The sequence below is a fragment of the Diospyros lotus genome, chromosome 10, assembly GCF_014633365.1.
Source record: "Diospyros lotus cultivar Yz01 chromosome 10, ASM1463336v1, whole genome shotgun sequence".
Classification (NCBI taxonomy): domain Eukaryota; kingdom Viridiplantae; phylum Streptophyta; class Magnoliopsida; order Ericales; family Ebenaceae; genus Diospyros; species Diospyros lotus.
The window spans coordinates 35,513,538-35,541,529 of record NC_068347.1 but is presented as its reverse complement, the minus strand read 5'-3'; the positions used below and the strand labels follow the sequence as shown (position 1 = coordinate 35,541,529).

The 27,992-nt window shown below is 39.0% G+C and overlaps 1 protein-coding gene across 1 annotated transcript; it reads right to left on the bottom strand.

The window, feature by feature from the left end:
* Positions 1-14: 14 nt before the first annotated feature.
* LOC127811601 (2-isopropylmalate synthase A-like) lies at positions 15-27,923 on the bottom strand. The gene is made up of 12 exons (XM_052351610.1): positions 26,736-27,923; positions 11,783-11,996; positions 11,616-11,696; positions 10,100-10,192; positions 9,915-10,001; positions 8,154-8,254; positions 6,613-6,646; positions 6,455-6,529; positions 4,185-4,268; positions 3,953-4,087; positions 2,616-2,758; positions 15-284 (listed from the first exon to the last, which is right to left on the bottom strand). Exons 1-12 carry the CDS (start codon positions 27,407-27,409, stop codon positions 152-154), a joined length of 1,854 nt encoding a protein of 617 aa, XP_052207570.1. The 5' UTR covers positions 27,410-27,923; the 3' UTR covers positions 15-151.
* Between the last annotated feature and the right edge of the window lie 69 nt (positions 27,924-27,992).

Here is a 27,992-nt window from a genome sequence, read left to right as displayed (position 1 = left end):
GGCAGATCAACAAGAAGAATCAAAGAGCACTGAATAGACAATAAATTATCTGAAGAGCCCTCTCCACAGCCTTCCTCTTATCTTTTGTACAATTAACATGGGAGCACCACAGGCCAAGAAAAGAGAAAAAACAAAAAACTTCCTAAAGTCTTCATGAAGACACCCTAGAATTGCCTGCCTTTGCCATTACTTCATGTTGGATGTTGAATCCTAATATCTTGTTTAGAGCATTGATGTAAGCTCGAACACTGGAGACAACAATATCCATTCCTGCACCCGTACCACTGTCACCAAAAGAAGAGCAAATAAATCAAATAATCTCAAGTACCTGAATTCTCACAAATAAAGTTTCTAATAGGTCCCGATTCATGGGACTTACCAAAGAGGGTCCAAGAGGTAGGGGTGGGGTGATAAATTGGCTGGCTGGCATAACAGCTAACCATGTGCATAAGGGATAGAGTAGGGAAATTACACAACCCAACAAGTGTGCGTAACAGAATGTAGTTGAGGGGGGAGAGAGGGATATATGTAGAGGATGAAGATATTGATAAGGAGTGAAGATTTTGGTATTGAGTTCTTGGGAGAGTTAAGGGCCTCTTGAATGCTCAGTTTTCTTTTCATTTTGTTAATTTCCAGTTTGTAGTTTCTTTTGATAATCAGTATCCTATCAATTGGTATCAGAGCGTCATCAATCCTAATGGTGAACTTGACGGACCGAGTAGGAAAATTGGAAGGGGGATGGAAGGCATGCAAGGGGAACTTGATGCTATGAGGAGTGTGGTTCAATCGGTGGGGAAGAAGGAAGCGAGCTTGTTGGAACGGTTCACTTGGATGAGAACGATGTGGGAAGAGCAAGAACGGGAGAGGAAGAATGGGGAGAGATGGGAAGACCAAGAGAAAGGGAGGAAGGAGAAACAATATGGCGAGCACGTATTGATTGGGTTGTCCCTCACTGAGAAGGCCACGCCGGAGCTGGGAAATCGGCTCAAGGAAACTGGCAATGAGTACGACGTCTATGGGAGGTTGGGCGGAAGGGGCTGACGCCTGGAGATGCCCATGTTTGAAGGAGATGACTCGGATAGTTGGGTTGTTCAAGCTGAGAGATACCTCCCTGTAACCCAGCTGACAAAGGCAGAGAAACGGGAGTCCGTGACTCTAGGTTTTGAAAGAGGGGCCATTTTGTGGTCCCAATGGGAGCGACGAAGAGAGATTCGTGTGGGTAGGAAAGCAAATCTGAAAGACGAAGCCATAGGGAGTCGCCATCACATCTTTGCTCAAGCAATGGCGAAAAAGGGGAAGGCGAAGAAGAAAAAGTCGGAGACTAGACAACCACAAGGTAACAACAAAAGCATCAAGAAGAAACGTAGGAGGAAGAAGAAGCTTCAGAAATACCAAGCTCCAGTCCCAACCAAAGACACCGCGATGCCAATTTAGTCCGATTCGGACGCCGACGATGATTCCTCCTCCGGTGAGACCAAGCCCGAGAAGATCCAAAAACTTCTCGAGCCCTACACCAAAGTACCAGCGGATTAACTTCCTTGTCGATGCAACCGTGCCCACGCTTTCCTCTTCACTCACCTCCGCGATGCCGCGAATCGCGACATATCTCGTCGCAAGCTCGTTGTCTACGGCCTCACGTGGGACACAACGCGAGAAACCTTAGTCTTTGCCTTCGAGTCATACAGCGAGATTGAGGACTGCAACGTCATCTTTGACTCGGTCATGGGCAAGACCAAGGGCTACAGCTTCGTCCAGTTCAAGACGAGACAGGAAGCGGCCAAGGCATTGAAGCAGTCGAGGAAGAAGATTGGGAATCTGGTGTCAAGGACGGCAGATCTGGTCACGTCCACGGAGGGCATCTTACCGATGATTGGGGTGCCATCAATGGTCCAGGTTATCTGGGAAGCTGATTTGATTCTTAGCCCAATTTCTCAGAGATTTCACATGGGGTGGGTTGATAATGGAGGGGCCCCCATGTATTCTCACCATCATGAGAGGGTGGGTGCCTCGTCCAAGCAGGTCATGATGGTGGAAGGGCAGCCTGTTCCTAGAAGTCAAGGGCTCATGTGTTAGAGGTGCTCATGCAATGGAATGGGCTACCCCTATTAGAAGCTACTTGGGAGCCTTATCTTTTGATCCAAGCAGCAATTTCCATTTTTTCACCTTGAGGACAAGGTGAAAGTTGGGGGGGGGGGGGGGGGGGGGGTAATGATAGGTCTCGGTTCATGGGACTTACCAAAGAGGGTCCAAGAGGCAAGGGTGGGGTGGTAAATTGGCTGGCTGACATAACAGCCAGCCATGGGCGTAAGGGATAGAGTGGGGAAATTGTAGAGGGTGAAGATATTGATAAGAGAAGATTTTGGTATTAAGTTCTTGGGAGAGTTAAGGGCCTCTCGAATGCCCAGTTTTCTTTTCATTTTGTTAATTTCCAGCTTGTAGTTCCTTTCGATAATCAGTATCCTATCCATTTCCTTACATGAATGCATATGTATGCGTATATGTATGTTTATATGACTTTGAATACAAATGAATTTGAAGGGATAAACAAATTTAGAAAATAATTCAGGGGAAAGAAAGAATAAAAAAAAATAAGAAGACACAAGTGCCTGTCATACCTAAATGTTCGATGGATAGTTTCTCCACTAGCATTAGTTGAAGTATGATTGTTCTCCCCACGAATTAACACTCTGGTAGTGGCAATGGCATCAATGCCTTCCGTTACAGCATTCAGGGAGTACTCAAGAAGAGTTACAGGTACCTGAACACACGAGAACACAGAGTTAATACCAAACAGGTTTTTGAAGCTTTTATGGTGTTACTGCATATGGGACAGACAAATGTCCAAGAGACGAGGGAAACTATACTTAAACAAATAACCACAAACTACACTTAAACAAATAACCACAACATTTGCATATGTTGTACACATTCCACAAACACTTCTCATATGTCCTATGAATACTTTCCATGCATGATAAAAGGCTTGGGGAAACAAGCATGTTCTTTGAATTCTTCCCTGCATATTAGAACATGCAGCTTTTTTGTACTGCATTTTCATAATATGGGAGGATATGCAAATTCACTCCAATTTGTTTCCACCAAAATGAACACAGATCATCTTGATGCTTATGCAGATGGACTGTCAGTAATATCCAAGGTATGTTCTATTATATGTTTCCTTAGACGCAAACTGATGCTGCATGCTGCATGCTGCATGCTGCATGCAATGGCCCTTCTCAAGAACATTTCGGTTAGATTCACCACAAAACCACCATGCCTGATGTCTAGAAAGTGATTATACTTAGAAATGAGGTTATCCAGATTTGATCACCAAAAGATTAGGTTCAACAGTGGTTTTTCTTCCTTTTCTTCTTCTTGTGATAAGTAAATATAAGAATATATCAAACAAAAACACTGCAAGTGAATGGTATTCCAGGAAATGGAAGAAACAAATATATATCTCCAAGCCGATACAAATTATTGAATGTATTTTTGTTTTTATTACTAGAACAAATATGAAAAAAAGTAGTAAGGAGTTTTCAGAGTTGGATTTTGATTATTGAGAATATTGATTACCATATTTTCCTTGGATTTTGATTGTTGAGAATACTCATTACCATATTTTTCTCCCCTATCACAAATTCTCTCTTAACTCCTTATTCTTTGTCTTCTGCCCTCTTTTAACATTCTTTCTTTTCTGCCTATTTGCTTCTCCCTGTGTTCTTTATCTCCCTCTGTTATTTCTGTAAGTTCTAAATTACATCAATTAGCATAAAGTATCTAGAGAAAAAGATACTATTTTGTTGGCTGATAATCATCCTTCTGAACCTTTTATCTGGCATTCACATGTAGCCTGAAGTGGTCCTTGTACCCTATGGCAACCTACCACAAGCAGAAACTAAGAATAGATCCATTTTAAGTGTTGTAAGATATTAAAAACAGGTTTTCAAACCTGCACAATGGAATCAACAGCCTTGTATGCTGAATCAACTGGGCCAGTTCCATTTGCACAAGCAATATGCTCTTCCCCCTCTGCATCGATAAGTCTAACAGTTGCCATAGGAAGACCAAGAGTACCACATGTAACCTGTTTGTCATGTCAGTCCAATTAATTGTTAGGGTCACAGCTTAACTGGACATATTGAATAGTTAGGATGAAACTTGGAAGTGTAGTCAAAACATACTTGAACATCTCCAAGCTTCCAAACAACTTGTGGCTGGAAAACTACATCTGACACCAGGGCTATCAGATCATCATCAGTAGTAGTCTGGGACCAAAAAGAAACAACAATACTCAGTATACTTGCATATGATTGTAAACAAACATCTCAGTAGGGAATATACACAACAAAAATTGAATAAGACGGTAAGAGATAGAAAGGGCAATGACAGAACATGAAACTCAATGATGCAATATCATTAATGAATTGTGTTCACTAAATCAATAATGGGAAGCTAATACAACCCGTGCAACCATTCAGCTCCAACAGAAAAAAGTATCCAACATGATAACACAATCTAAGAACCATATTAAAGAGGAGACGTGAAACTTACAGAACCTCAGATTGACAACTAGCAGGCAATATAAAGCAAATTTTGAAAGAAACTGTGTAGTAAATTTTTGGAGGATTTGGCTTGTGGTTGTATGTACAGTTTTATAGAATGAAGATCTAGTATGTTGAAAAGGTACAGCCATTGATGTATTTTGATAGCTGTTGCAATTTTAAGGGATAAGAATTACAGTAATGAGCCTCTAGTTGCATACTTAGCATATGTATGGTGTGAAAGATTTGACGAGGGTTGTTCCTTGTAGTTGTATACATGGCATTTGTAGTTTAAGGATGTTTTGTCAAACTTGAGGTTGTATATCAAGTTGAAAAGAACCTGGTTAAGGTTTCAAATGAATGTGGGATGATTATGGCTTGTGAATAGTAATAAAGTGTCACGACTCCAAGGGTATAGTAGTAAATGTACTAGTAGTTGTAGTATATGAATTGGCTGTATTGTACCTTAGGCTGCTGATTCATGTTGTACCTTTCAGTTAACTACTAACTGAAAGATAGAACAACCTATAAATAGGCTAGAGTAGTTAGAGAATGTGTCAGTGTGGAATGATAATCTGAATTCAGTCATCTCTCTCTTGATCTCCTCTGTCTTCCCTCAATTCTCTTTGTTCTCTCTCTCTTTATGTTCTGTGTCTCCCTCCATTTCTGCTCTCCCCCCCCCCCCCCCCCCCCCGGGCCCGATTTCTGCTAAACCCTAGGTTAAACCTAGGTGCATGACATAAAGGTCCCTAGTATGTTATTGTATAGCAACAATTGAGTTTATCCTTGTGATGATATTCACGTATGAGTTGGCCTAGGCAACAAGTTTGATCTCTACAGGTTTTCCCAAGTGTAAAGACTTACATGAACTGTCAATAGCCTCAAATATGAAATCCCTTGGCAAGATTAGCATTGTCACCAATCTAGCATTTTACCTTCATTGCTAGTTTGGGATAGAATTGCTAACTTCCGGGTTCTTCCTTGGTAAGAGGTCAAACATGTATGCATGCACGATCAGGATGACATTATGTTATTTCCGTGTTTTATGAATTGTGAAAACTAGTGTGTTTCCCTTAAGGGTTGCAGGAGCTTTGGCAATCCAAGGCGGGTGTCAATTTCATAGCTAATGGATTACCACACAGCTGCAAGGGTCTGTTTGAAAGACAGAACAGGAGTTTGCCCTATATTTTGCTTTTTAACCCATTACCTATTAGAGGAAGGTGATATCATTTACAAAGCCAAGGCATCCTTATCCATTTCCCTCTCATTATCAGAAAATAACCTTGACAAATTCAAAAGTATATAAATTCTGAGCAAAAGAAGGATCTTTTAAGTTAATTTAGTTTAGCCTCGTTTCTTCAAATAGTGTATATAGACAATGCACCCAAGCAGCTGGAATGCAAAAGTACAACAACAATGCAAAGTACTTAACTAAAAAATAGCCACATCATTAAGTGTGGAGATTTCAAGCAAGACCTGTCTTGGCCTTAGTTGAGTAATTAACAGTGTTAGTCGACTAACTGTCTCAGTATTAGTCGAGTAACTAACTTTGTTAGCTGATTAATTACTCCATTTAGTCGATTAACTAACCAGTTAGATGACTAATTAATTGACTAATTCATTCATTAGCTGAATTAGCCTTGTTAGCTGCCTAATTATTCTGTTTCCAAGTTTCTGAGTTTCCTTATTTTGTAAAGTCAACTTGTTTCCTAGTTTGAGTAGAGAATAAATCACTCTCTCAAAACTAACTGTACACTTCCTAACTATTATAGATGTAATTCCTAGTTTAGTGTACATAATAGGAAACTAGCAAGGATGTATCCTGCATGTATACCGATCAAACTTATGAATAAGTGTGAGCTCTTCTTCCTAAATATTTCTGCTTTAAGCATAAACCACTTCAATCTAACCTTTTTCTTTTCAGCTACAGCTTTGAAACGCCAGAAAAGGTCATCAAGTTGCTTACCATCAATGTCATAACCAAGCTGAAAAGGACAGCAGAAATATTAATGCATGATATCAAAAGGTAAAGCTAATTCACCACCAACAAAATTGAAAATTACACTACCTCTAAAAGTCGAGATCTCAAAGCATGACGTCCACTATACACAAGTTTTGCACAAAAAAAAAATGTTATAATGCACTCAAGATAATAAAAACATAAATTGAAATGACTGTCAAAAATAAAGACTGAGAATTCAATTGATAGGCCTATGCCATATATAGTAGTTTCATGTACACATAAACTACAGCTTGATAAATTAAAATGATCACCTTCACTCTTCTCAGCCTCCAAAAACTCAAGCACCAGTTATCCCCAAAGGATACTGAAGAGTTCAAATCCAGCCTCCAAAAACTAGATAATCCTAATGTACTCTTATCTCACCATTTTCTTGCATACCTATTTCTTCCACATCTAAAATGCAAGAAGTGGTTGTTTTGGATTAATTCTCTGAATATTCACACAACTCTCGACGTTTAATTCTTTGCATGTCAAAGATTTGTTTTTTCTTTTTCTTTTTTTTTGGGGGGGTGGGGGGGGGGGGGGGGGGGGGTGGGGGGGGACCTAACTCTGAGTTGACCTTTCTATATAGCAGATTTAAACAACAAATGTTAGTTACATGAGAGACACCAATGATAAGAGCATACATGAAGATATATTATATTAATTAAAAGGCCAAGGAGCAATAGATTTAGATTTAACGCCAGCTGATGTTTAGCAGGTTATATACAACATTTTGAATTATTTTCTGGAGAGTCTCATTTAATAAGATAAATGATTGGCCAATGTACAACTTCAATCAATCTTTTGCTTGGTGCTATAGTGAATACTAACAGGTCAGGAAGGAGATTAATCTTACCTCTTCCATACATTCTTCAATGGAAAATGTTACTCCTACATCCCCAGATTGAAGGCTCTCATGTTTACCCTCTCTAATCAATGCTACATTTTTGCCGGGAGGGATTTTGGGGGTGGAGTGGGGGGTGTAACCATGATCAATGTTGGAAATCTAATTATCGATTTTCTCCATACCAACAAGAAGGTTTTCTTTATCCATAACGCTTTGACCATAAGTGATCTGGTTGATCCGGTTCTTAGCCACAGGATTACATCACTTTGGTTTCATAAAGGTCTTAATGGAAAAGCGTCATCTGAAAATCATATATTTTGTGAGATCTTGGATAGGGCTCAACCCTTAAGCCACCTTTGTTCTATATGCAACTTGCCTTTCATAAAAAGAAGAAAGAACAAAAATTGTATACTTTTGCAATTATATTTTGGCATTTTAGCTATGAATTCCCAATTTCATTTTCCCAACAACAGCGCATCTAACACTTCAGTGCAAGATGATTGGTGATAATTTAGCATGTGATAACACATTTTGTTCTCATGGCTGTTCAAAAGAAAGGAAGAAAATATACAAGAGTAGGATACATAAAAGGCCAAAAAGAAAGAAGGGCGGGGGGGAACAACTGAACACAACAAACATAAAAAACCAACTTCACAGGGAAAAAATGCATAAAAAAAAGAAACAAAAAAAACAAGGCCAGGAAACATAAATCAATAAAACTTACAATCTGGGAAATATACACCTGGAAATAGCATACCTGAGTTTCCCAAGGACTATACCAGACTCGTTAGCCCGGTAAAGCCCAATATCTTCAGGAGATATAATCTCATATGTGTTTTTATGTTTAAGCATTCCATCCTATCAAAAGCAAATTCAAAAGATTAGATCAATGCTTGAGTGTTAAGAGTAAATCAAAACAGAAATACATTATATAACAACCACAGATTATCAAAATTAAAGACACAAATTTAAGGTGGTTTGACAATATGCCTACATCCATGGGTGAAAAATGATTAGAAATTCATTATGTGAATAAGAGGTTTACAAAAGGAGAAAATCTCTCTTAACCCCAACACACCCAATCTCACAATCCCTACATCCATGGGTGAAAAATGATTAGAAATTCATTATGTGAATAAGAGGTTTACAAAAGGAGAAAATCTCTCTTAACCCCAACACACCCAATCTCACAATCCCTACATCCATGGGTGAAAAATGATTAGAAATTCATTATGTGAATAAGAGGTTTACAAAAGGAGAAAATCTCTCTTAACCCCAACACACCCAATCTCACAATCTCTCCAAGAATCCTGAAATACTCACAACACATTGAAAATCAGATACTGGGGCAATATTTATTGATAAAGGATTAGTCAGCAATCCAAAGGTATCTGAGTTTTGCATTAGGCATAGATATTACAATAACTATACCCTAATTTGGATTGGATCAAAGGAATCTGAAATCAACACAATTTCAACATCAAGACAAGAAACAAACACAATAAACATGGGCTACTAAGAAAATAACACACCAGCCAAAAAAAAAAGCAGACACTTCTTCCCCACAACTGAAGACAACAAAAAATACAGATATATCAGCCTAAATTGAAAATAAAGTATAGGTCCAGAGATTTAGAAAATAACTAAATATTTTCTAAAGATAAATGCAGTTGGAAATGTGTTTCTTTAGATTATTTACTCCAACAAATCAATGAAATGCTTCAGGACAAGTGTTAAAAAAAAAAAAAGTATTGTAAGGGTGGTTATAGTTGAGCCTTATAAAAGCTAGTGTAAAGGTGTAGTTAAGCATTGTAAAAGCTACTAAAGGTTCTTGTGAAAAGCTGCATAGTAAATATCATCATATCATCCTCCACAAGATGGCACAAGAGATCTAGGATGTCACAAAGGAGAGGTATTCTGATCTTGAAGACACATCAAGTCGGAGTAAATTTCATCATGCACAAGACGACACAAAAAGTCGAAGATGATGCAAAAGAGACGTATTCCGACATTGACGACACAATAGAGGCGGCGTCACATGTCAAGTAGACTTCTCAGTTACCCAATATCTTAGTCATCTAACTAGATATTGATAACAACTCAACATGTTCGAAGTGACGTAAATAGAGAGGCACTTCATAAAGGAAAAAAAATGAAGGTGGACAAAGATCTACCGAAAACTCGGTTTGAAGATGTGAAGATCCAACCTGTGCTTCTCTAATATTTACAACCCAGCTTGAGGAGGCATATAGAAAATCAAGTGATTACAATCTTGTATTTAGGTGTACAATTATTTTTTTATCTCTAGGTGACAGTTTTTCTTCCTAACCGATTTAGTTTTTCCCTTCCTTAACTGACACCATATGGGCGGTTTCTCCCTTGTAATCTCTATATATGCATGTCTGATCAAAGGAAAAAGTGTGAGAAGTTTTTTCTGTCCAAAAACTACATGCTGCATTCTTTGTTTTTTCTGTCCAAAAACTACATGCTGCATTCTTTGTGCTAACACAAAACTAACCTGATGGATGCCACTCTCATGAGCAAAAGCATTAGCCCCAACAATGGCCTTGTGGGGTTGTACATGCAGCCCACTATACTCTTCAACCTAACAAAAGTACGAGTTAAATGAGAAATCATCACAGAAGTAATTTTACTTGAAAAGATGATGCAAGAAATTGAAAAGAACGGTCACAGGAATATTACCATCTTGCTTGACATAACAATGTGTTGAGTGTTTATCCCTGTGTAAAGGCCTCCCAACACTTGTTCTCCTCGGCATTTAAGGGCCATAACAACCTAAATGGGAAGGAGAAGTAGTTTGACAAACAAGTTTCAAGATGAAAAAAGAATCGAAAGCTATAAATAAATTAATTAAATAACAACCTTGGAGAAGAATTGATAAATATAATGGATACATAACTTAGATTCACTAAAATGGTGGCAATGACACCCAACATCAAAAATGATACCATCCACCTTGTGAAATACGTAATTCATAAGAAATACAACAAGACATGTACAAGTACATGAGACCATCATCATCATCAACTGCACTCTTAATCAAGTTAAAGGTCAGTGGCACAGCATTCATGTCAAGTGACTTCACAAGGTTACATTGACAATACAAATCCACGCAAAAAACTATGCGGCTAAAAAATTTCCCATATGCCCTTCCCAACACAACCCTCTAGCGAGGGAATGATGAGACAAAGTTCCAACACCATTTTCATATGGTTTGTTTCAAGGGATGGCAATAAATGAAGATGATTGATATGGGTGTGTTCCATCACAAGTATATGAGACAAGACCAAGGAAAGATAATAAAGTATCATCACTGCTACATCTCCCAAACAGGCATGTCCATGATTGGAGAAGCACTCTTAATTCCACAGATATATTCCAAAAATCCTGGCATATTTGGTATTACACGGATGGTTAACTTCAAATGAAGTGCCCATGCAGAATACCAATATAATATTTGAGGGTATAAAACAACTATAACAGCAATTCTTGTACGTGTCTCTTATGTCTGGGCTATATGAGGATGAAATGAACAGACAGATAGACATGCTACAACTGGAAGTGCCTTAGCCTTAAAAGATACAAGACAATACAACAAAAATAGCAACAATCACAGGTCTTAATCCCACTAGGTGGGTTGGCTACATGAATTTAGAAAACCATCTTAAAGATACAAGACTATAATGACAAACAGTTATACCAAGAAGCCTCTAATATATACGTATCATGAATTAAAAATGGCAACATGAATGAAATTTATGAGGTGAAGTTATAACGATGCAGATGAACTTAAATCACTCATACATCAATTGAACCTAGGTAGAAGAAAATAAGTATGCCAAATAAAGTTAATAGGAAAAAGCAAGGCATTGTCTAATATTATTCCACCCTACAAAATCATCAAAACAGTATAGGGAAACCCCCTTACATATGCCTAAAGAAAGGGCTTCAGATAAGGAGGTATGGAAATGCGGGGAGAGGGAGGGAGAAGGGGGGGGGGGGGGGGGGGGGGGGGCAATAGCACTGACAAATCCAACAATGCTGTCCCAAATCTGAAAGCAAAACAGCAGCAGTCCAGAAAGCACAATACACATACTCCCACAAAATAGAAGTATATCTAGATCCAGCATTAGAAGAGGAGAAATCTAGACTCCAATACAACAACTTTGGTCATTCCATGTGCAAAATAGAGGCTCACCTCCTCCAATGATGCATTACCAGCTCTTTCACCAATGCCATTGACTGTCACCTCTACTTGTCTTGCACCGGCATATGCCCCCTGAATTCAGAGAGGCTAGTATGTGAATGAAACTTCATATATCACTGCTTAAATGCTAAATCTATAAGGCAAACAAAGTCACATACAGCTAACGTGTTGGCCGTAGAAAGCCCAAGGTCATTTTGACAGTGTGTTGAAATAATCACATTTTCAATTCCTGGTGTGTTGGCTTTTATGTCGGCAATCAACTGTCCAAATTCAATGGGCAGAGTATACCCAACAGTATCAGGGATATTGAGAGTTGTGGCGCCAGCTTTAATAACTTCGCCCAGAATCTGATAAAGGAACTCTCGATCAGACCTGTTAAAACAAAAGGTAGAGAATGTTATGTTAATACAACCAACAAAGCCTATGTTGGACGAGATTGGGTGTTCAAGTTTAAAAAGGAAAGATAAGGTGATTCAATAAGATAAAAATTTAAAAGATAGGGAAGTCTGGATGATAGGATAAAGCTCAAAGATTCAAGGGAGAGATTCAAGCTTGAAATCAGAAGATAAAGGCCAGCATGTTTTGAAAAATAAGTTATTTTTATCTAAATTTGAATTTGCTCTTATTTTCTAGGAGATAGAGTAGATGTTTTGCCTTGTATAAATATCTCCCTTCGAATTCAATAAATTCTTAAGTAAGCTTTCAAGAATTCAGCTTATTTCATGGTATTAGAGCCAAATCCTGGTCACCTAGATCTTGAGGTCTAGGCTGTTTACAAAATCATGGCCAAAACTCTACCAAACCCAACCATAATCGAAGCCTCAGCCACAAGTTCTTCTAATCCTCAATCTCTGCCAAATTTTTCTACAAATCCTATTGATAATCATCCTCTACAGATTACTCAACATAAGTTAAATGGGAGTAATTTTAGTGAATGATTTCAACAGTATTGCTTGTAATCAAAGGAAAAGGAAAAGTTGGATACTTGACGAGCAACTCCTACTCCACCAACCACAACAGCCAATTATGGCACTTGGGAAGCAAAAAACTCAACTATTATAGCGTGGCTTATCAACTCGATGGAGCCAAGGATCGAGAGAACCTATCTCTCCTACAAGACAACGAAGGAGATTCGGGATGCAATCCAAAAAATGTACTCAAATTTGGAGAATACCTCTCAATGTTTTGAGATCATATCAGCTATTCGTACAACCAGACAAGGTAATCTGAATGTTACAGAATATTATAACGTTTTGGTTGAGTTATTGCATGAGATGGATTTATTCTACAATGTTTATTGGGAGTGTTCGGCTGATAGCACAAAATACAATAAAATGTCATAAAAAAATCGTGTTTTTTATTTTCTCCATAATCTTAACTTTGATTTGGATGAGGTTCATGGAAGATTATTGGGTACTAAATCCTTACCTATACTTAGAGAAGTGTTTGTTGAGGTAAGAAGAGAGGAGAGCAAGCGTAAGGTGATGCTTACCCAACAGACAAACTCCATTTTTTAGTCATCAAAACTCTACTCTTGCTACTGTCAAATAGGTGGATATGTTGTTAAGAAATCATGGAAAGGACAAGCAGTGGTGTGATCACTATGACAAACCCTGCCATACAAAAGAAACATGATGGAAGATTCATGGCAAACCAGCAAACTGGAAGCCACGAAACAAGAGAGAAACAACCAAATTAGCCTATATTGCCAAAGTCTCCAGTAAATCTAGGAACAACTCGAATCTAAACCTATCAGCAGAACAGGTTCAAACCTTGTATAAGCTACTAAATCAAGGTATAAACCCCTCAATTCCTCCTACTCCTAAGCCAACAACTTCAATAGCCCTACAAGGTATTCCTTATTACTCACTAGTCTCACAAAAGCTCCCTAAACATGTTTGGATAGTGGATACTGGTGCATCAAATCATATGTCAAATTTGGCTAACTCTATGATGGATTATACACCTTGTAACACAACTACTAATATTTTTATGGCTAATGGCACAATCTCTCTTGCCTTGGGGTTTGGAACAGTGTATTTATCAAAACGAAAGTTGAAATATGTTCTACATGTACGCAATGTAATTTACTAGAATTGTAATGTATTTTTTTCCCCATCCTACTGTATATTTTAGGACCAAACTTCAGAGATGACGATTAGCAATGCTAAGGCTAAAGATGGCCTTTACTATATGACAAAAGATGTTCCAAGTTCTTCAACCAATAAAGTTGTATTTACTGTAACAGCTAATGCCAATGTTCTGTTATGGCATAAACGCTTAGGACACTCTAGTTTCTCATATCTAAAATCCTTGTATCCTCACATTTTCATTAATAAAAAACAATCTTTTAAATGTGAGCAGTGCACTCTTACAAAACCACCTCGTTCTCATTATTCTATATAGCCCTATAAACCATTTAAACCCTTTCACTTAATCCATAGGGATATTTGGGGTCCTTCTAAGCATCCCAATATCTCAAGTTCTCGATGGTTCATAACTTTCATTGATGATCATACTAGAGTTTGCTAGGTCTATCTTATGAGAGAAAAATAAGAGGCCAGTAACACTTTCAAAAGGTTTCACAAACTCATTTTGAATGTGTTTCAAACTCCTATTCATGTTCTTCGAACTGATAATGGTAGAGAATAATTTTCTCATGGTTTCACTATCTCTCTAAACATCACATATTTCATCAAAGCTCATATCCATACACCCCTCAATAAAATGGAGTAGCTGAGAGAAAAAATAGACACCTGCTTGAGGTGACCCGAGCTATGATGTTCCCCACCTATGTTCCTCATTCCTATTGGGGGGAAACTATTCTTATAGCTGCTTATCTAATTAATCATGTTGAAATTGAGTACTAATACGGCCCAAGAATCACTCAATGTTCTCATCAAAACCAATCACAACACAAGATTAAAACAGAAAGTAAATAATCAAATGAATTGAAAAGAGAAACAAGAAAGCAAATCACAATACAGCACACCCGATTTACCCTGGTTCATGCCATAGAAATGGCACCTACATCCAGCACTCCAAGAAGAAAACAATCAACTAAGAACTTAGGAAATCAGTACAAGAATCCCTCTCACTCGCCTTCTCTTATCTCTCAAATACAATACTCACATGAAGACTCCAAGAACTATTCTATCACAGCCCTTTCTCTTCTCACTGCACTTGAACACAAGAGAATGAAATGAAGAATATGATTGATAATGATAATCTGGCCTCCGCACCCTTCTATTTATTAACTAGAGAGGCGGATCTTCCTAGGGGAAATAATCGACTGTTATAAAGTCTAAACCACCCCTGTTAATTACAGTTTATTACATTTAAGTCTTGAAATCTAACTGTCATTTTGATCATCTTTATTTTCTCTCTGATTTCTTCTAAACTTACAGCAGTTAAATGGGTGTTTAGATATCTAAAAGGATCAATAGATAAAGTTCTGATTTATGGTGGAGCTGATGATTTTAAAATTCCAGACATTATAGGATACTCTGATGCTGATTATGCTTCAGACTTAGATAGGAGAAGATCTACAACCGGCTATGTATTTAAATTGTGGAAGTCTACAATTAGTTGGAAATCTAACCTTCAATCAGTTGTAGCTCTATCAACAACCGAATCAGAATATATAGCTGTAACAAAGACTGTTAAGGAGTCTTTGTGGCTGAAAGGCTTGATTAGTGAACTCCTAGGATATAATGTGAGGATTATTTTAAAGTGTGATAGTCAAAGTGCCATACACTTGGCCAAAAATCAGAGTCATCATGAAAGAACAAAACATATTGATATTAGATATCATTTTATAAGAGAAGTCCTTCAGAAGAAGGAGGTAGAGCTTATAAAAGTTGCTGGAAGTGAAAATGCTGCAGATATTTTCACTAAGGCAGTCCCATTGTCCAAATTACTTCATTGCTTAATGTTGTTACAGTTTGATGTGTTTTGATTGATGTGTTTTCAGGATATCCAAGAAGTAAGCAGGGCTAGAAGGCTGAAATTCCAGGATTACTTAAAGCAAAATGGTGGAGAATTGTTACTGTTTTGCATAAAGTAAAGCTGGGTTTATTGAAGAAACCAGAAAGAATTGAAGATGATGTGGCAGCAGTTAGTTAATAGGACTTAAGTGTATCTAATTGCTTTAGTAAGGGTAGTTTAGACTTTATGTAAAATTAGTTATCTCCCTTAGATATTTCCGCCTCCCTTAGTCTATATATAGAAGGGTGTGGAGGCCGGTTTCATCATCAGTCAGTCATATTCTTTATTCCTTGGGTTCGGGTACAGTGAGAGGCGTGAGAGAGAGCTGGTTGTTTTAAGTTCTTGTTAGCTTCGGTTGAGTATTGTATCCGAGAGTAAAGAAAGAGGGAAGAGGGGAATTCTTGTACTGGTTTCAGACTTGTTTCTAGTGGATTGTTTTCTTCTTGGATTGCTGGATGTAGTGCCATGTAAATGGCATGAACCAGGGTAAATTGTGTGTGCTGCAATCTGGTTTGATTTCTCCTTTTTACATTCTGTTTTTATGTTCTACTTTCAATATTCATTGTTGTTATTGAATCGATGAGTTTCTTGAGTGATTCTTGAGTGATTATAGTCTCGATTTTTACACTAGGCATTTCTTCATCTAAATTTCACAGCTTATACCCCTTTACTCCTGATGGATAACCGATAAACACACACTTCTTTACCCTAGGTTCTAATTTTCCTTGTTTTACATGTGCATAAGCTATACACCCGAACACCCTAAGATGATCTAGGTTTGGCTTATGATTATTCCACATTTCATAAGGTATCTTAAAATCTATGGTTGATGAAGGTGATCGGTTAATCAAATAGGTTGTTGTAGCAACAACCTCTCCCCAAAATGCTTTTGGAAGCCTAGCATGGAATAGCATACATCTTACCCTCTCAAGGAGGGTCCTATTCATGCGCTCGGCTAGGCCATTATGCTTGGGATTTCCGGGGGCAATAAAGTGTATTAGGATGTCACTCTCATTACACAATTGGGTGAATTCCTTATTTCAAAATTCTATGCCATTATCAATTCTAATGACCTTTAATTTAATACCTTTCTAGTTTTTAATCAAGGTTTTTCAAGTCTTAAATGCATCAAAGGTATTATCTTTTGATTTTAGAACAAAGACCCAAACCATTCTAGAGTAGTCATCTATTATTATGTTTAGGAGCACTCTTGACAACTCAATCAATGATTCCTAATGCCAATTCTCTCAACTCCTCACCTGAAATCAATCCAACCAACAGAAAACTAAAGACAGAAAGCAAGAACAGAATTTAAATGAAAGAAAAAACAGAAACAATCAAGACACAAACCAAACAATAGGCGCAAGATATACCCTGGTTTGGATTGCTTTAAAGCAACCCTACATCCAACCTTCAAACACCCCAAGAGCAATCTTCTTATTACCAAGGATGATCAGTACAACAGCTTGAGAAAAAACCTCATATTCTTCGAGTACAATCAACACTCACTCTCCAAGATTACAAGGCAGTCTTGAACACTAACCTTTCTCTCTAAATGAATGTTCACTCGGTACAATAGAATAGAATAGTAAAATCTATCCCCTTGCCCTCTATTTATAATAGGAGGCAGAACCCCAATGAAGACTTTCAAATATTTACAGTTTACACCCCCAACTTATCACTAATTACAGTTTGGGTTACAACTTCTATTTAATACCTCATTGGCCCTCAAAAAACACTGCCATAACTGATCTTATTTAACCTATACTCTAGACAACATTTTAACAATTCTCCACCATTGTCTTGAGTATACTTCAACCTTCATCCATCAAGCCTTGGCCTTCCAATAGATGAACTTGACTTGCTCTCATGGGTTCTTCCTGCTACACCTGATCACTCAAAGAACACAAACACATCAAAGAAACAAATCAATGCTGTAAAACATAACAATGGATCACCTTTGGATAAAATCAGCTGCAATAACTAAACCTGCAACTCTCATTAGATATTATCTACCTCCTCAAGGGTCTTCCTAATGAGTAACTTTTCCTAACATCAATATGATTGATATACTCCATGGTGGGACTAAAGACTAAGCCAAATGGACTGCCCATTGGTTGTTTCAACTCCTCCTACCTAGACTATATTTTAGGGTTCCTGTTGCATACAAAATGCAACATATACACCCTAAATGCATAACTTCCAGCTAGGCACACTCCACCATAAACCAAATCCATACATGATGTTACTCATTAATCCAAAGTGTCCAAACATTTTATACAGCATCACAACACAGTGAACCTTACCCGGATTGTCCTTAACTTTACTAAACTTCCTCCTAGCTCCCAAAACCGGCCTTTAGGATTTACCACTGACTTTCTCTAATGTTTGCTTCAAACAATCAGAACTACTCATCTCTACCTATCAGTCTACCAAGATATGCTTAAGACTAGGGTAACCTAGGCTGCCATAAGCTGTCATATTCTTATTCCAACCTCTATGCCTTATCATTCCAGCTTCTCCTCCTTCCAACAATCTCAAACACTGAATTACCACCTCAGCTACACCTTGAGATTTCCATTGGATAACTATCAATGAAGCTGCCTTACTCTTCCTAGGCATACCATTGAAATTGACACAGCTACTCCTATGCACTCAATTTTAACCCCTTGGACCATCATAAGAGACTCCAATTCTTATAATAGTTTGGCTTAGGAATTACTTAACTCATAGAGAAACCTTCTAAGCAATAAACCTTGCTTACCTTTCCCGCTAACCTCTAATCCCTTGGGCTACTCTATAAGATCACTTTTCTCTCTTAATTTTTCATGGATACTAGCTGATTAGTGACACCTATTTGATCCAAATTAAGCCTTCATGTGCTGCTATAACCAATGGCCATGTCTAGCCATTTCCCTAGACTTTTCCCATTTCCTAGCACTTCCTTAATTTACAAATAGACACTGCAACAGCACTCCACCCCTTTAACCTAAGGGATATTTCATCTAAGTCCAAGCCTCAACCCAAATTTACATGGCTCCATGCCATTCATTTGGACATGAGTGCATCACCTTTTCTTATACAAGAGGTTCTATATCCCAGTCTATCCTTAGCACTCAAGGCAGTGCATAAGCTTCTTAAACCCAGCATTCCATACCTCACTGGAGCCTAACTTAAGACCTATCACTACCCATCCTAGGCAGCACTCTAAACCTTCTATTCCCTTGCTCATTTCCTGCAAGATGATTCTATTTCCCTTTCCTTGCTTAATCCTGATTTTGATCAACATGGACTACACCATACAAGACAACACTTGCACACACCCTTTTCCCCTCATTGTTTACAAGGACGCTCACTGCAAGAGCCAAAACTATCTTAAAGACTAGCTTCCTCCCTCTCACAATTCAGCCCAAGCTTACACAATGAATCTGATCAAAACATTTTCCAGATTTCCCTATTGCTATATCCTGGTTCATAGGTTAGTTCAGGACATTCCCAAAGGTTTCTCTTTGCTGTTTTCTTTACACAGCATCCCAGATTCCATCCTTTGCCCTTGGAATCAACTAATTCCGTGTCCTATTAGTAGAGTTTTCCCTCATAGGTAAGAACCCTATCTTTAGGAGACCTAGGTATACCTATTACACAACTCTACACACCTAACCCTTCACACCAGAAGCAATTTCCAGCAATCTTCCTAATTTCCAGCAAGCTCATACGTTTGGGAATTCCTTAGGAACACACCATCTTCACTAGGTTCACCTCACCTAGCTCCACCATGAGACAAGGCCTAGATAGGTTCCCAAAACATCCTAGAAACTGATTTCTAATGGGATTTACTGATTTTGGAGACTTCTACATCTGGAGAGCTAGTCAAACTACCTGGTTTCTATTCCTATATACCTGCAAATTTTCCCCTCTCCTAATATCCCTAGCCTTAGATACTTCCTAGTCCTTGCTCACCATTGTGAGCCATCCTCAACAAATGACACAGCCTAACCTTATCATAGGCTATCCTTTAGTGGCTGCATCTTATCCACATATAAATGCAAGCATGCACCACATAACCTTCATTCTTGAGGGTTGCTACCATCTCTCTAAGAGATCCTTGCAACTCTTAGAACTTCAATTCTCAATATCTAATTATTCCTAAGGACATTAGGCTTTCTATTACAACAGGGATATATTTTACAACTTCTTAATAATCTGGAATAGCTCTACCATGCTTCCTATTCTCTACCATCTCCAATTCCCTCAACCTTACTTTGATGCCTAGACAAACCATTCCCCCCTCCACCATGACTCTATGGGTAAATACCCTTTTCCTATGAGAAGAACACCCTAACCCTAGGACCTATGCTATTTTTACTGCATACCTAGAAAAAAAAAAAACTATAGGACATCCGCACTCTCATAGCCAAAGCCACACATGGTGCTTGAGCATTCGAGGTTGGTTTCCTCCTGGGTTTCTTTCTTCCTATTTGGGCTGTTTCTCTTGAAGTGGCCCTCATCATGACAATGATAACACTTAAACTGTTTCTTGCCATTCTTAGACTTGCTTCTTGACTTCCCCTTTGATTTAAACTCTCTTTTCTCAGGTCTGCTTCTTGCTGTCAAAACATCACCAGCAGAACCTGTTCCTTCTAATTTCTGTTGCAACTCCTTAGAGTTTAATGCTCCAAAAACATCTTCTAGGGATAACTTTTCCCTACCATGTTTTAATATATCAACAAAGGTTTCATATGTTTTTGGCAAAGAATGCAATAATACAAGGGCTTTATCTTCTTCATCATACTTAATATCTATGTTCTCTAAATCAAGACATATTTTATTGAACTCATCTATGTGATTATTCAGTTTCTGCCCTTCTTGCATTTTAAATGTGAAAAACTTTGCCTTCAGATACAGCCTATTTGACAGGGTTTTTGTCATATAAAGACTATCCAATTTAGACCATAAAGCCTCAGCCGTTTCCATCCTTGAAACTTCCCTAAGAACTTTATCTCCTAAACTTAGAATTAGAGTATTATAGGCCCTCTTGTTGATTTCTTTCCGACACTCACTGTAATCCTTTTTCTGTTCTTCTGAGGCATTCTCAGGCAGTTTCTGTTCTACCTCTAAAGCCTCTTTTAATCCCAAATTTCCCAATAGCGCCCTCATTTTAATTTTCCATAGACCGAAATCATTTGATCCATCAAATTTCTCTATGTCATACCTAGTGGAAGAAGGTGCGGAAGCCATAATAGGGATTAAAACTAAAGATTTCTAGGGTTCTTGGCAATTCTTGAAAGGGTTCTTGGCTTTGATACCAATCTGTTATGTTTAGGAGCACTCTTGACAACTCAATCAATGATTCGTTTACACCCCCAACTTATCACTAATTACAGTTTGGGTTACAACTTCTATTTAATACCTCATTGGCCCTCAAAAAATACTGCCATAACTGATCTTATTTAACCTATACTCTAGACAACATTTTAACATCTATTATAGAAAGGAAATACCTAGCTCCACCATGAGCTAGAGTTTGACTAGGGCCCAATAAGTCCGAATGGACATATTCTAGTGGGCCTTTAGAGATATGGAGTACTTTCTTAGGGAATTTTACTTTCGCAAATTTTTCATAGATGCATGATTCACATGTATCTAAATTTGTTACCTTTCCGGAGCATAAGATCCCTTGGCTAACTAGTTCTCCAAGTCCTTGGATACTCATATGAGCCATCCTAAAATGCCATAGTTTTGTGTGCTCATAGGTCTCTTCTTCCCCTACAGCTACATTCCCACAAACTGTGGAAGCTATCATAACAAAAATTCCATTTTTAAGAACTGCCTTCATACATACAAAAGATCCTCTAGCTACCTTGAGAGTATCCCCATAGCCACGATAACTGTAGCCACTCTTAGCTAGCTCTCCTAGGGAAATCAAATTCCTTTTAAGGTCTGGGACATACCTTACAGATGACAGGGTCCTAACTGACCCATCAAACATCTTAAGCTTAATATCCCCAATCCCCTTTGTACCACACTCTTGGTTATTTCCAAGTAAAACCTTCCCCCATTAATGTCTTTATAATTCAAGAACCATTCTATATGGGGTGACATATGGAAAGAACGCCCAGAATCTAAAACCATACCTCTTTATCTGAATGTCTTGAAACCACAAGAGCATCCGAACTATCATAGTCAAACTCACAAATTGAGTTTGTGAATTCTGGTTTGCCTTTATCTGAAAAATCTTCCTTTTTCTTGGGGCAATTTCTCTTTATATGCCCTTCTTCATGGCAGCGGAAACATCTAAAAGTTTTCTTGCCATTTCTAGACTTTGATCGAGACTTCCCTTTAGCCTTAGTCTTTCTTTTCAGATCTATATCTAGTTGTGAGGGCATCCCCAGTTGCTTTCTTCATTTCTACTTTTTGCTGTAAATCTTTAGAATTTAGAGCACCTATAACATCCTCTAAAGATATGGTGTCCCTACCATGCTTTAGAATGTTTACAAAATGTTCATATCACTTAGGCAGTGAATGCAACAGAATTAGGGCCTTATCCTCCTCATCATATGATATACTTAAGTTTTCCAAATCGAGACACAATTTGTTAAAATTATCAATATGATTTTGCAGCTTTTGCCCTTCTTGCATTTTGAAAGAAAAGAACTTAGCTTTCAAATATAATCTACTCGAAAGAGATTTAGTCATATATAGGCTTTCTAACTTAGACCACAAAGCCTCGGTAGTTTCCATTTTAGACATTTTTCTTAGAACTTTGTCTCCAAGACTCAATATTAGAGTATTGAAAGCCTTTTCACAGATTTCTTGCCTTCTATTACTTGCTTCTAATATCTATTCATTAGTAGGAGTTTCTGGAAATAGTTTTTGGGGTTCTAAAGCTTCTTTCAACCCTAAGTTTCCCATCGAGGCTTTCATCTTAATCCTCCAAAGTCCAAAGTTGTTAGTGCCATCAAATTTTTCAATGTCATACCGGGCAACAGGGGCCGCAAAAGCCATAATAGACAATTGTTCTATAGGTTTCTAAAGATTCTATGGGTTTCTTGATAGTTTCTTGACTGGGTAACCTATGCTCTGATACCATTTTGTTGAAATCGAGTACTAATATGGCCCAAGAATCACTCAATGTTGTAATACCCCATGTTTGTATGAGTTTGCCACGTAATTTCGATAAGTTTAGAATACCGAAAAATTAGTTTGGTAGCAATTATGAGTACCGAATCAACTACAGGGAATGTCTCGGAGTGAAATTATTTAAGGAAAATGATATAGTCTCAATGAGCGTACCGAGATAGGATTTATGGTATCGAAAGAAATCAAATTGGGATCAGTTTTCTGTACAGTTAAAATGCAGCTGTCATTTAGGCTGCAAAATCGAATTGGCGTAGGGGGCTCCCGAAAAATCAACAGAACCCTGGGGGGGCTCTGATTTTGCGTAATGAGCAACCCTTCAGTGGTTTCGAGATGAAACAAAGGTCCCAAGAGGACGCAAAGGTGAAATCGTCTATATCGAGTAAAATTTAAAGTTATTAATTGTGGATTTTCAGTATTGTAATGCAAATTAATTTGAGATTTAAGGGCATAGTTGAAATAAGAAAATTACCCAAGTAATATTATGATAAAATTAAGGATTTAATGTGTATTTTTCTATAATTATTATAGTGTAATATATAATTATATATATAGTCATATGTGTGTGCGCGTGTGAGCGTGAATGGCCAATGGCCAGCTTCTGTGAAGCTTTAATGGCCGAGATTTTGGCTGCAAAATGGGGAGATCGTGGCAGCGAGATTTGAGGGTATGGCAGCAAGATTTGAGGAAATTTTCAGCAAGATTTGAGGGGAAAAATCTTAAGAAATCGTGGAGCTTAAGTCATGGCTGCCTATAAATTGGCAATAACTTTGGTCCATTGAGAGCAGCAAGCAAGTGGGAGATCGAGAGAGAGAGAGAGAGATCAGAGAGAGAGAGAGAGGGAGATGGCTGAAAACGGCCATGGCAACAGCAGCAAGCTGCTGTTCGGCGGCTAGGGCTGGCAATTTTGGACACAATCCGATTACACGGCACGACACGACACGGAGTTAAGTGGGTTAGGGTTGGGATTAATTGGGTTCGGGTCAACCCGTTTATGACACGATTATTTTTGTGTCTTAGGCGGGTCAACCCGTCTAACCTGTTTAGACACGAAATGACACATTTAATTAAACGTGTTAACGGGTTGACTCGAACACGTTAACCCGATTATATACGAAATGACACGTTTAATTAAAAGGGTTAGTGGGTTGATTTGAACACGTTAACACGATTATACACAAAATAACACGTTTAACAGGTGACACAGCACGACCCGTTTAAATTAAACGGGTTAAATAGGTTAACAGGTGACACGACACGACACGTTTAGTTAAACGGGTTAAACGGGTCGTGTCATGTTACACGTTTAATAAACGTGTCGTGTTCGGGTTTAAGGAATTTGACACGATTATTAAACGGGTCGTGTTCAGGTTAGCCTGACACGTGTTATACGTGTGTCTCAACACGACACAATTATGACCCACCAACACGAATTGCCACCCCTATCGGCGGCCATGGCCACGGGCCTCAAGCTTGAAGAAGCAGGGCAGCAGCAGGGAGGCCGGTTGCGGAGGCTAGCGGCGGCACAACAACAAAGAGAGAGCTCGTTGGACGCCGAGAGGCGGTCGGTGAAGCAAGGGGTGCGGCCATGGCAGCCCTGGCCGCAACTAGTTGCAGCAAGGCCGCAACCAACCGCGGCCGAAGGCAGCTGCGAGCAGCTGCTGCGACGACGGCGGGCATGGTGCGGACAGCAGCGGAGACGCGCGGTGGCGCTGGCAAGCGGCGGCGGCTGGCGGGAGGGCCGGGCGGCAGCGGCAACTGGTACGCGCTGTGCGCACATGGCAGGGGCTATTCGCGCAAGAAGGAAGAGGAAGAAGGAGGGGAAGAAAAGGAAGAAGAAGAAGAAGAAGAAGAAGAAAAAGAAAGAAGGAAAAGAGAAGAGGGAGTTGCAGATGCGGGAGCAGGGGAGCTGGAGGAAGAAGATGAAGTGGAGAAAGAAAAGAAAAAGAAAATAAAAGAAAGAAAAAGAAGAAAAATATGAAAAATTCTCAGAAAAATCCCGAAAAATAGGATTTGGATATTTACTAATATTCCGAAAATTTTGGACAAGAAAAATTGTTCGGGCACGCATTTCGAGGATATGACACGCATACCAAGGAAGCCAGAGATGCTAAGTTAAGGTGAGTAAAATTTCCATAAAAAAATCCAGAAATTCAAGAATAGTGTTTTATGAATTTTTATAGTAAAATATTTGAGGAAATAATTGAGAAATATTTAGTTTGGATTTATTGAAGAAAAATAGGAAGAAATAGAGAGAAAAAAATAAAGAAAATGCAAGAAATTATGGAAAATAGATTTTAATGTTTATTTAATAATTATGGTGATTAGGATGTTTTGAGGCTTAAGTGGAAGTGACTTGTGCAAATTTTGAGGTTGGCAAGCAAATCGAGACGATGCACGAATTTCGAGGCAGGGCACGAATTTCAAGATAAGTGGTACTTCCCAATTAAATTTAGTTTTATGAAAAAATGCTTGGTTTGTAAGTGATTTATGTTTAAAAAAAACCCGATCCTCGGGAATGCTTTCATCATATTGACATATTCCGATATGTATCCATCACGTAGATTGCATACATGACATGCTATGAAATGCATATGTACACGTTGATATCATTGATCACACGCATCGTGACCGTAGGGAGTACGAACTAGCACCGCTACTTTACCAAGGGTGCCCCCATACACCTCGGCTTCGAAAGAGGTGGCCGTAAAAATAGTAGGTAGCATGAGGGGTGCAATTGACACCTATGATGAGTAAGACATTGCATTCATGCACGAAATATGTTTTTTGTACCCTTACTTAGATGATTCATCATCTAATTTGGGCTTTGCCCCTGGAATATTTAAATGTTCCAGATAGAAATTGTAGCAAATACGAGGACGAATGAGGTATGAAATGGCACTTAGCATAATGCATGAAGAATGAAATGTACGTTATATAGCCCATGTATTTAAGTTATGCTACTTTGAAATCTAAATGTTTTGAAGAATGATGATATAAGATATGATTAATGTTAAGATATCAGGTTCGATCTTTGCTTCCACATTTGATGTGCATAATGATTCTCTTCAAGAAAAATGAATGGGAATTTTGGGACGGATTCGAGGAATAATGTGATTTAAAATTAGTTTGAAAGAAAAAATTTATTATCCCAAAATTGTCCCAAGTTATAATGCGTCAGGAAAGCGGGGCGTTACAAATGTTCTCACCGAAACTAATCACAACACAAGATTAAAACAAAAAGTAAATAATCAAATGAATTGAAAAGAGAAACAAGAAAGCAAACCACAATGCAGCACACCCAATTTACCCTGGTTCATGCCATAGAAATGGCACTACATCCAGCACTCCAAGAAGAGAACAATCCGCTAAGAACTTAGGAAATCAATACAAGAATCCCTCTCACTTGCTTTCTCTTATCTCTCGAATACAATCCTCATATGAAGACTCCAAGAACTATTCTCGAATACAATCACCCGATTTAAGTTTATGAAAGTTTGATTCTTGGTTTAAGTTTCGGGTGTCTCACAATAAGATGGTTACAACCTTTAAGTGCCGGGGGTCTCACAATAAGACAGTTACAAGCTTTTCCAGACAATTTTCATAAGGTAATATTTTGTGAAAAGCCTCCACCCATTAATTTTCCAATTGAAGACAAAATTATTCTTTCACCCTGCTTTTTCTTTTTCTTCTTTGTAATGAAATTTTCCACGAACAAGATTAGAAAACTACGTTCAGCATTAAAATCTAGCGTTTATCGATGCAACAAGATTCAGGGAAATTCAGTATTATAGATCATAGCTATTGATAAAACAAAAAAAATAAGAAATAAAATAGGTAAAAGTAAGAAAATATAGTTTATTGGCCCATCGGTGATAGCAGATACCAGCCTCCAATCCCTAATCTTCAGAACACAAGATGGAGTATTTAGGAATTGGATTCATAAAATTTGGGGAATCATAGTGGAAATGCATAGACATGACTAACCTTCCGGCATCTTCTGGACTGAACTCAACATCAACGCAGCCCAAGCTCCTGGCATACCTCACCATGCTCCGCGCAGTCTCGATCACCTCCCCTTTGGTCTTCCTCAGTTTGTACTTCATGTGAATTTCGCTGGTGGCAATGAAAGTATGGATACGCGGCCGCTTGGCGTACTTGACGGCCTCCCAGGCAGCGTCAATATCCCTCTTATTGCAGCGAGCAAGACCGCAGATGACGGGGACGTAACCGTTCTCATCGACGGCATTGCCGACCTCCTGAGCAATGATTTTGACGGCGTCGAGGTCGTCCTTGGAGGCAGCGGGGAAGCCGGCCTCAATGATGTCGACGCCAAGCTTAGACAGCTGGCGGGCGATGTCGAGCTTCTCCTTGCTGGTCATGGTGGCGCCGGGCGACTGCTCGCCGTCGCGGAGGGTGGTGTCGAAGATCCGAACATAGTGAGGGTCGGGGATCCGATTGGGGATGTACTCGGGGCGGCTTCGGCGGCCGCCAGAGGAGGAGGAGGAGTAGCAAACGATGACAGCGAATCGAGGAGGTGTAGATTTGAGGGAGCGATGAATGGCGGGCGGGCTGTTTTTGTTGGAGTAGAGAAGAAACCTAGTTTGGTTGAAGTGTGAAACGGATGTGAAATTGGGGCTTCCGAACAGTGAGGCCGCCATTGGTTGGTTGAACCAGAGAGGGAGAGAGGCTCGTGAATGATGATACTGAAACCCTAGTAAGGGAGATACCTCCAGGATAATGAAACGAAGATGGTACGATAAGAGGTTTATTATGGGTTTAACTGACGGGGAGGGATGGCAATTCAATTCAAGCGCAAGTAGTTGCAGGCGTCATTTCGGTCGGAAAAGGAGAATCGATCGGAGAAGGCGAATGGGTCACACAGACCTCAGGCGGTCTTCTTCACCGGAAAAGGTGGACGGTCGCGGTCGGCACGAAGTCGCACACGCCGTCGTATGAAAAATGATGGTCGGCCGTAACCGTGCCTTAGATCTGACTCCCGTAGTCCCCTGCCAGTGCGTAGAAAGGAGAAGAAGGGGAGAAGCCACCAGTGAGGAACGGAACAGGCGAAGGAGGAGGCCAATGGCGAGAGGTAAGAGGGGGAACGAAGGAACAGGGGAATAGACTAGGGTCGCCTGGTCTCTGCCGAAACCCTAGTCTAGTCTACCCAATCAACAATTAATAATTTATTATTACACATATCAATATCTATTTGTATTTGTACTTGGCAGACATATAATAGTT